The following is an 11,269-nucleotide window of genomic DNA, read 5'->3' on the forward strand; positions in this document are numbered from 1 at the left end:
CAAAGGGGATGGTGTTTCTCATGGTTTGGGTGTCTAGAATCCAATCTTCTCTTTAACTGAAGTCCGGCAAGCCAGGCAACGTCCTTGTGAATCTCCTCTGTACTCTTCCCCCGACATAATAACACACTTTCCAAAGTGGGATGACCAGAACGACAAACAACACTGAGAGTGTAGTCTAAGCAGTGTTTTGTAAAGTTACAACATAACGTCCCAACCTATATATTCTGTGCTCTGATCTATGTATACAAGCATGCCTTCTTCACTACCCTATCAGAACTATGGAATTAACCTAAGGTCTCACTGCTCATCAACTTTCTTTAACAGCAGATCATTTACCGTATATGTCCTACCCTGATTTGCCTTCCCAAATTGCAATAACCCAGACTTCTTGCAATTAAATTCCATCTGCCAACACTCCATCTGTCTGTGATCTGTATTGTACGTAGCTTTAGACAACCCTTGCCCCTATGCACAAGTTGTGTCAGCTACAAGCTTAACTAATCTTGCCTCATACAATCATAGCCAAGTACTTATTATATGTCACAATGAAGTTCCCAGCATCAATTCCTGCAGAGCACCCATGGTGCTTACAGTGCAGGACTGTTTCAAATGCCTTGAAGTCCATTTAGACAAATCTATTACTCTGTTTTCATCAACCTTAAGTTACCTGGTGATTAGTCAGAAAATACACGAAGCACTATCTAGTCAGGTAGCATCTGTGCAAAGAGAAATAGGAACGTAGCTATACATTGCCTCAAGTCAAACTCTCCTCACAATGTTACATTTATTTAACATAATATTGGTAAGTGAAATCCTCATTGCTGTATTCTTAATTTCTCCATGGGTCATTGTTGTTATGCTTTCTATTTTCTGAGGAGGGCAGAGTATTTTTGCTGGTGTAAGACGATTGTGGTTAAGGATTAAGGCCAATAAATGTGGCTCCAGCTAATATAAAATAATGGCAGGTTTGTTCTATGGCCAATTACCACAGTCTGTGTGCAGTTAACATGCGCAAAGCTAAATTAAAATCATTAACTTTCAGAAATTCAGAGTAGACAATAAGCCGTTGTGAAAAAAATTTGGATCATCTTAATTTTGGGATTGTTTGGATTTCTGCCTAGGGTTCCAAAGAAATTCTTGTGCACATCTGAGAAAAAAATAACTACAGCCATTGGAAGGAGTTGATACAGATCCTTTTGACAAATCTGTTCATTTCATCCATGTCAGATTGTGACTCACATGGATTGCTGTAATATTTTCCACAAATGGATGCCTAACTAGCAGTTATACTGAACGTTCTGTTCATGAATAAAGCAGAATAATTATTGAAATGTACAGGAAAGTTCCTGCTACTATAATTATTTGTTAGGACTACTATTTATTTATGTCAGATCTTGGTGGATTTGCCTCAGTGTGTTCACAAAGAAAACCATTAAATTGATTGTATTGCAATAGGTAATGCATGGATGATGTGACAGTGTAATGTCCGATTTACAAGCCCAGGAACATTGAACGTACCAGCATCAGTAATTAACCAGCAACAGCAACAGTCACAAGGTTATTGAATTGTCATAGCAATGTTTTGGAAATCTGTTGACCCCAGTCAGGTACTTTGTACCTCCAAAGTCAATATAATTGATTTCCAACTTCCTTCAAAGTAGCCCCCTTGTGCTGGTCAAGGCTAAAATTTGCATCCACAAATCAAAAATCAAATTTGGGTGGACTACCGTCCATCGATCTGGGCACTGGGCAAGACCAACATCAACCCAGCTCATACAATCCTGCAGAATTCTCCTCACCAACCGCCAGAGATCTGTGCAAGGCACAAGTCAGTTAAATCGTAAACAAAGATTCACACCTTGAAGGAGGCCACAGGTTACTGTCCTATTAGTAGTCTTGGGCAAGGATGCAGTATTCAGTCAGGAAGGAGTGATCCTCCATATTGATTCCAGACCTTGTGACATCTTCTGCATCATGGCAAGCTTAGGCAGGAAAATTCACTGTTGGTTGTCCTCCCTTAGCAGATGAAACTGGAGAACTCCCTGTTGAATGGTAATTGGAAGCAGCTTTTGAGAGCTTTGGGATGGGTGGATCAACTCAATTGCCTAATCCTCAAGGAAGGAATTGGTGGATTTGAATTCCAGCAAAACAGCAAGAGCCAAAAAGGGGGGGGGGGGGTGGTGAAGGAAGAAAGTACTTGCCATAGCTGATCCAAACTTTACCGATGCATATATTTATTACATTACTTTAAAAAATGACAACTGTTCAGGTTACAAAAAGTGAATATTTACTCTCTTCATAGTTTCTGCCGGGCTCACTGTGTTGTTCCATACATTTCTATTTTTTGAAAGCTGAAACAATTGTACCATACTTATTAGCAGTGCTTTACCATAGACCAACGGAAAACATTAAATGATTTTTTTTCCCTCCTTTTTAACCACAGGGATGCCCTTGACCGAGCAATTGAGGAGTTTACTCTGTCGTGTGCTGGCTACTGTGTAGCAACCTATGTACTAGGGATTGGGGACAGACACAGTGACAACATTATGGTTCGAGAATCTGGTCAGGTATGATGCTATGGCAGTTGTAAAGCTGTGACTTGGGGGGAGAAAAAAACATTAATCTCAAACAATTTTATTCAAGTTTTAAATGATCAGCTGCTTATCTTGAAACTGTGTCACCTTGTTCAAAACTTCCCGTACTGAAACAACAACACTTGCCCCCTTAGAATATTGTATGTCCCAATATAGTCAATCCACATTCTGCCAACCTCCAAAGAATTACAGACCCCATCTGATTTCATAGGATAATCCCTCATCCCAGGAATTAGTCTAGTGAATCTCCATTAGACTACCTCCAGTACTGCTATACCTTTCCTTGGGAGCATGGTCTCACCAGCACCCTTGTAGCAAATCAGTTGTAGTTTTATTACGCTAATAGTAAAATGATTCTTGCCACTCAGGAAGCAATCCAAAGGAGTACCACTTATAGTGGTTGCTGATGGCTGTGTTAACTTTGTATTTCTGCCCACTAACAATGGGCATGCCAAGATTTGTTTCAGTGCTGTCATTTATAGTTTACCGTCAGAATTGAAACTATTAATGGTCTAATAGCAAGTTGTCTTGCTTACCTGGGCCCTGAAATTGGTTTCAAATTATGAATGACATATTCCAGTGCAACAGGTTTCTTGACAGTAATGCTTCTTTTCTTTCTTTTTCCAATATTTTTATTAAATTTCATATACACTGTAGTGTTCTCGTGCAAGGTGTAGAAACGCTGAACCAAACACCCAAGTTAAACTGAAGTCAATGAGGACTGGATCGCAATAAGATTAACCGTTTACTGTTCACTCTTCCACATTAACGTATGGTGAAAACTGTTGATAAAACAATACAAAATATATACAAAATCTGTTTCCTTCTTGGCATCACATTTACATCATAAATACTTGTAAAAGTAAGACTACAGCAAACTATATTACATTAAAGTCTCATTAAAGTACAACATACAGTCAAAATTTACCTACGCCACCAACAACTTTAAATACACTTCAACACAAACTTACCAGCAACGCTTTCAATAGCACAAGAAAATAAACTTTATCAACCGTCATTTCTTTTAACAGAATCAGCATTAACATTTTTACTTCAACATATCGACTGTCATATGAACATGGTGTTGCTTCTATGATGTTTCTTAGTGCGTAGAAATGGAATTTTTCTCATGTTGATCCAACACGCACAAGCCCCCACCTTCTCCAAACTGGTATTTACCCACAAGACACGTCGAAACCGGGTCTGACATCATCACATGCCAAAATACATCACAGATAATGAATTTACCTTCAATAACTGCAACGTAGTTATCAACCTTAACTTTAACTAGAAAATAATTTAAATGAATTATTCAAAGTGAAAATGTAATAAAGCTAAATAAATGCCTTAAGGGCAACATGTACACAAATACAGAATTCATAAGGATACATTATAAATCAGAAAAATATAGCACAAAATGCACTATATATAAATCACACTGAGACAATCACGGTATCCCATATTCATGATCAATCAAATAAAATGAATTGAATTATGAAATACTATAATATGGTTAATTATATTATTTTTAACAAATCTACACCCACTACCAAGACAAGTAATGCTTCAAATGAATATTCACAGTAACCAATTATACCTCTCAGAGTAGCAGGTTGAAAGATAAATTGGAGTTAGCACTTAGCACAATGTCTCTTTTTTCAGGATTTAGGGGTCGATATTAATTTAGATCTGGAACTTAATGAAGTCTCAACACATGCATAGCAGGTGGAGTGCAAAGATCATCTCCCAACTGCATTTTGACTGTAGACCCCTCTTGGGTTGCAGCAGAGGGGCATTTCCCAACGCTTGTCCTGGAAAATAGCATTTTATTTCACAGGCTACAAGAGATCCAGGCAAAGTTTAGGTATTTTACCCTTGTTTTTAAAATGGAACATTCTGTTATTCTTGAATGGCAGATACATTATGAAACGGTCATTTTCAGGTTTTTCATGGGCACAGCATATTATACCCTCACTTGCTCCCAAAGCCAACAGCATTGCATTGTGAAAAATTCTACTACTATGAGGACTTAATCACAGCGGAACTGGCCAGTACTTAATAATAAGTTGATAGCTATGGGTCTGTAAACTGTACTCAATACAAAGTTGGAAACTCAGAGTTAGAAGTAAGTTTTGGTTACAGTTTTGCAAGAGTGTGATCCTTTTTCTCCTTGCCTCATATTCAAGCTCTTTCATATTGACTTTGGCCATATCCTCGGCAATTTCAAATCCAAGTTTGGGATTAAGAGAGAGCGTGTGCCTTTCATTCTTACCCATGACTTCATCCATGTCATACAACAAGGAAAAACCGGAAACACTGAAAAATTTAGCAGGTAAGTAAATAATCAAATTGATGTTATGTTGAGTTTGTGTAAGAATGGAAACTATTCTAGAGCTATTGCTAACAGTTTTTAGTACAGGTTTCCCCCGCTATCCGAAGGTAGAGCGTTCCTATGAACCTGTTTGTAAGCCGAGATGTCATAAAGCGAAGAAGCAATTACCATTAATTTATATGGGGGAAATTTTTGAGCATTCCCAGACCTAAAAAATAACCTACCAAATAACACATAAAACCTAAAATAATACAAACATTTAGTAAAAGCAGGAATGATATGATAAATATACAGCCTATATAAAATAGAAATATTGTATGTACGGTGTGGTTTCACTTATCAAAATCAGGAAGACAGTGATTCAAAATCGATGTGGAGAAAAAAATTCGGCGAGTACACGCAAGCACACATACACGCCTACACACGTATACACATACGCGCACAACTGCTCGCACAAGACTTCATGGTCATGGTAGTCTTTCTCGGGGTAACACACGTATAAAGCCGGCATCTTTTTTTTGTCAAAGCGAAAATCCTCTTTGGTTAGCGAAAACAGGTACTAATGTCGGTCTTTCATAACAGCGAGCTGTCGTAAATCGAACGTTCAAAAAAACGGGGCCCACCTGTACATTGTCGAGCTGACAATTTTACTATGACTAAGAAACTGCACAATAAGCATAGAACATAATCTCACTCCATAGAGAGACGTAATTGGTTATATGGTGTAAAACTTTAATAACAAAACCTATAATTAGATAATTATTAAAGTTAGACACTTCAAAACTTCAGACTTGGCTATCCATTATATATTCATATTGTTAATATTACAGTCTGTGCATTGACTGAGGTTTACAGTTCACTTTTGCCTCATCATTTATTTCTGAGCAATTCAGAGCATCCACACTGATGAGCATTGGAAATATACCCTTGAGACTGACGGGTGTAAATTTGACTTCACTAGTGCTTGCATAAAATTCCTAGTGTTGTTCCTCCAGTGGAACAGCACTAAGGAAAGGCTAAACACTTAAGAGAAGCAGTGGGCAGATGTTGTGAGCTACAAGATTAATACTGGTTTAGACCAGAAATTGGTAGTTCAGCCTCTTTTTCAAAAGGCATTGTCAAGTAATGCAGCGAGTGCAACAATTGATATCATGGTAAACACATTTAACATGACGCCATGGAAAATGTAAATAATCAAAACTTTTTAAGTAAATTGAGCATAATTTTGCAGTGTTTCATAAATAATGACAGAACTCTGGTTTACTGGCCCAAAGCTTAGTTTTCCAGAAACATTCTACCCATAAAACATTTTTCCTCATAATGGAATAGTATTTCTTAAATCAGTTTTAAAAATACTTTCATGTTTTGCTGCATTTGAAACTAACATTTATATTCAATATTAACAAAAAAAAATCAGAAATAACTTTAAATTTGCTATTATTTCTTGTTATGGTGTCATTAGCTTGAAGGACTATGTCAAAAATCAATACACGGGAAGAGAGCTAATTTAACACAAAGCAATTGGTTGCAAAGTATGTATTAATACATCATATAAACTACAGAGCACTGAGATGTGAAATGTGCTCTTTTTCAAAGGTTTCGTCAGTGCTGTGAAGAGGCATATTTAATTCTACGCAAGAATGGAAACTTGTTCATAACACTGTTTGCGCTCATGTTGACAGCAGGACTACCTGAGCTTGGCTCTATCAAAGACATCCAGTATCTCAAGGTAAAACCATATTTCCACGTGCCCCTATTTACCCACCCCTTCAATTGTACTCAATTGCCACCTATCAAGGAAGAAAACAATCACCATGTACTCCAGTTGTACTGGACTTCTTCAGCCATGAGTTGGGATCTTTTACTTTTGGGTTTCTGCAAGTATACTTTCAAAGCACAATAGCATAAAGGTTAGCTCCAAACAGGGTTCGATTCCCACTACTATCTTCAGAGTTTGCACATTCTCCCTGTGACTGCGTTGGTTTCTACCAGATGTTCCAGTTTTCTCCCATATTCTGAAGGTGTACAGATAGAGTTAGTGAGTTGTGGGCATGCATTTTGGCACCAGAAGCTTGAGAACTCTTGTGGCTTGCCGTCAGCGCAACATTTGGATTGTGGTGGTCGTTGACGCAGAACAGCCATGTTTTGATGCACGTGTGGCAAATAAAGCTAATCTAATCTAAAGTGTCAGTATCCCTTGAAAATTCATTTTTAAAATGTGTTGATGTTTCTGCAAAGGTTTTACTGATTCCCTCCTATTGTCACCAGGACTCGCTGGCTTTAGGAAAAAGTGACGAGGAAGCATTGAAGCAGTTTCGACAAAAGTTTGATGAGGCCCTTCGCGAAAGCTGGACAACTAAAGTGAACTGGATGGCTCATATTGTGGCCAAAGATGGGCGGTCCTAGCAGAAATGAAAATGTTACAGGCTGTTATATTAGTGAACATCTGACTTCTGGCTCAAATTACAGGAGAATACCCAGTTGCTGCACTTCATGCCTTCCAGCACAATTAGAACATTGCCTAACATTGCAGGACCTTGTTGACTTTGCACACTGCAGGCTACTGGTTGCTTCATTTTTTGGGCTTTTATTGGCATGGTACTAGTGTAAGATGTGTATATTTTCCAGATGTCAGTGATGACAGATACACAAACATTGCTACTACTACAGATATTGTACTGGCATTGGTTGTTCTTTTTAGTGTCTATTTATACTAGATTTGTTGTAAAAACTAGTTTTACAGCTTTTAAAGTTTTATTAAAAATGGTTAAGATGTCATGGCAGGATCCAATGAATGGGAATTGAGTATTTATTATCTTGGAGAATTAGTTTACACCAATCCATACAATTGAACAAGTAATCTGTATCAGTCAATCTCTTCTTGAACAACCAGAGCCAGGTAAATGTTGTTACTGACATTTCTTTTAAGTCAAGAAAAACAATTCAATTTAAGCTTGTAATTTTGAAGCATATAGCTTGAAGTACAGATTGAGGAAAGAACTGGATATTTTATACTGAGAACATCTACCCATGACACTATTCTGGTTTGTTATTTTATACATGATTTATTAAGGCTGGAAAGCCTCTGCTGTGTAACTCAGCACTGAATAAGGAACACGTTTAGCAGCAGATTGTCATTTAACTTTCTAATCTATCAAGTCAACTGCTATCTTCAGGAATGATTCATTTCCTCAAGTCTTTTTTCCCTTGATATACAAGGGTTTTTGCTGTTAAGTTTTCACTCTGCCAAGACTAGAGAGTTTGATGGAGTTTCACATAATGTTTGGATACGTGGTTAGATTTTAAGTCAATGGAAGGCAGCTTACCATCTATAATTCAACCAAAGGGTTTAAACATCCTTTGATATCTTTATCATTTTCCAAGTTCAGTTACTGATGAAATGAAGTTTGGTTTGAAGTTCTATTCTGAAGTGTAGCAATCTACCTACCTATGCTATCTGCATACAGGGAGGTATATTCAGCAGAGGTAAGGATTCTGAAAGCACCGTTATGAACTTCTGAGATACTTTAGATTGCACGTTCGTAGCATTTGGATTCCATGAGGCTTTGTGTATACAGTATTTACACAAACAAGTGTAAATGCCCAGTTAATAAACTAAATAATGATGAGTTCCATTATATGCCAAGTTCACCCACAGCAGTTCTGTTCTCAGCTTATATTGGGAAAAACTCTTTTGCATGTTTGATAATAATCCATTTTAGTTCAAATTTTTTGGAGATATTTCATGGTTTACATACACATTGACTCAAATTTACAGATCATTCAATTCAATCCAAATTTAGATGGTTCTGCCCTCCATCAGCTATTATTTAGGGCATTACCAATCTTACATTTTTTTTATTCAGTTAAGATGCAATATCATCATCTTCTATTGATTTATCTCTCTCCACTGCTGCTTATGGAAGATGGAGCATGAATCAAGAAGCAAAATGAGTTTTGTTGCGCTTTCTTGCTCCTGGTGCTGTGCAATACAGTGCAATAGAACCCGTGTGTGGGATGGAAAAAGCCACGGCGGCCATTCAAAGTGTTGTTGAATGAGCTACTCTGGTGTCTTCAATGAATGTATAAGATTGTAATGGCTTTCACTATGAAGCAATTTATCCCCTTCTCAACTTTTAAGACAAAATAATAGATTTTTATTATGATGGAAGACTTGACATTACTTTGAGTTTCACTTTGTTGAATAATAGTCATTCAGCACAGATTACTCTTTGCAAAATTTTTTGACTCCCAACATTTCTGCCTGCAAAACAAACCATTTCAGTCTCCATATTTTACCTTGAAGTGATTTTTATTTGCACAGTTTAACATAAATATTATAAAATAATAACACTCAAGTGTACTTTAGCCAATAATGGAAGCATACAAAACTGAACTAGCAATCATATCTCTTTTGCAAAACTGTAATTGGCATAATTATATAGACTCGTGTCATTACAACCTAGCTCCTTTCATTCTAGACAGCCAAAGTCTATTGCATTAGACCTGGACTTGCTCAAAAGCCATCAATAATAACATATCAAAATCCACCTGTGCCAAGGAATCAACATATGAATCATAATTCTAACTGCAGCAGTTACCTGAAAAACAAGCCAAAACCACTGAGACCCTGTGAGCGATTCAGCAGTGTATGACGCTGATGCATTTCCAATTAACTTGAGTTCTGAGTTGAGAAAAGTATGTCTGATCCTTTATTATGAAACAAGCAAAGATGAGCGATCAAAATTAACAATATTAATAAAGTTAAGGACAACAGAACTAGCGAACCAAGCGATAGTGGAAGTATGGGCGCTCAACTAAAACTATCCAACCAAGTCTCTCCGTAACTAAACTAATGGCACAAAAGGTGAATACGTGACTACTCATCCTTCTACCATGACCCAACCCACGTGTCAAATTAACGTAGCCCATAATAAAATCACGCAACACAAAATACACACAGAAAATAGATACATGGCTTCTACATCCCAGCCTCTAATTATTACACTATAATAATTAAATCTACTTACTTCAAAACTAGGAGGCACGAAATCTTCAAGTATAAACATCTTGACATTTATGCAAACATCCTGTTCTTCAAGTTATGTAACAGTCATCTAGGTCAGAGGTCAGCACTTAGCCCGCTACAGATTGATCTTCACCACCACTCTGTCAAATTAGTAAGTCAAGTCAAAGTCATGAAGTCAAACAACCAAAATAAGTTAAACTTCTAGAGCTGTAGCTCCACAAACCTCTGCCTCCTGTAAAAGATAGATCTTGGGTTACCAGTTCATGAATAGTTGAGCAAATGATAAGCAAGCATGCAACTGACTGGAAAAAGTAGTATAGAAAGCCCAATAAGTATTGTGGGAGCAGACGAGGAAGATCTAATCATGTTCAGTGTTCTAATGGTTATGCACCGTGTCTCTAGGCTCTTTGTATGCCAAGTCTTGCAGTGATTGTGAATGTTATTTATTTGTTTTAAATATATATTCAATGTTCCTTTCCACATCTCTACATTTCCCTTCACTTATCGTATCTTTTGAAAGTTTGTGGAGCGGACTGCTCCTTGGCTACTGTCAATGCTGCTTTACCATGATCCAAGATGTAACTGAGGCAGTGAAGTGTGTATCTATTAGTCTTCCCCACCTTTACAAACAGAGGTGCTGTTATAACCTTCTGACCAACTGACGGACATCACACTTGCCATCTGACAACTGAAGTGGTTGAATGTCTGAGATTAGGATTTGAGTCAGTAACCCTACTATTGGCGTTAAAAGTGCGCCAGAACCAGTGCAACTTTCCACTTTGTATATAGTTTATTGCTACTACTGATGTAAATATTATGGATTAATGTTTTTTTTCACAGGCTTGGACAACACACTTACACTGATACAGCAAATATTACGATTGAATTCCAAGTCTTTTCCATATGTACATTAAATAAACAGAGGAGTATTTCATGGAACTGTGCCTTTTTAAAGTTTGAATGTATTGATGTTACAGAAATGTTTCTGAATTTCTTTCTGGTATGATCACCCAAATGTTACATTTCAGATGGACGAGTGCAATGATGCACATTAAATGGATGTTAAATGTATATTTTGCTTTTAAATAAACTTTTTATAGAAAAAAATGTTCACTGGTTTCATAATTTCAGAATCATGTGTAATATCACTGGCATATATCATGAAATTTGTTTGCAGCAGCAGTACAAATTATAACAAATATATATCATAAGATTAAAGGAGTAGTGAAAAAAGAGTTAAAAGTAGTGAGGTAGTGTTCATGGATTCATTGTCCATTCAGATATCTTATGGTGGAAGGAAAGAAGCTGTTCCTG

General features: G+C 37.1%; 1 protein-coding gene across 2 annotated transcripts in view; it reads left to right on the plus strand.

Annotated features, from left to right (window-relative positions):
• Positions 1–11,028, plus strand: part of pik3cb (phosphatidylinositol-4,5-bisphosphate 3-kinase, catalytic subunit beta) — a 175,673-nt gene extending 164,645 nt beyond the window's left edge. For both annotated transcript variants that reach the window (XM_073040918.1, XM_073040919.1), the window contains exons 20-23: positions 2,444–2,567; positions 4,781–4,926; positions 6,523–6,655; positions 7,195–11,028. In XM_073040918.1, the coding sequence (XP_072897019.1) occupies positions 2,444–2,567; positions 4,781–4,926; positions 6,523–6,655; positions 7,195–7,332 (541 nt within the window). In that variant the 3' untranslated portion in view covers positions 7,333–11,028. The remainder of the gene's footprint in view (positions 1–2,443; positions 2,568–4,780; positions 4,927–6,522; positions 6,656–7,194) is intronic.
• Positions 11,029–11,269: the final 241 nt, after the last annotated feature.

The sequence above is a fragment of the Hemitrygon akajei genome, chromosome 3, assembly GCF_048418815.1.
Source record: "Hemitrygon akajei chromosome 3, sHemAka1.3, whole genome shotgun sequence".
In the NCBI taxonomy this organism is placed as follows: Eukaryota; Metazoa; Chordata; class Chondrichthyes; order Myliobatiformes; family Dasyatidae; genus Hemitrygon; species Hemitrygon akajei.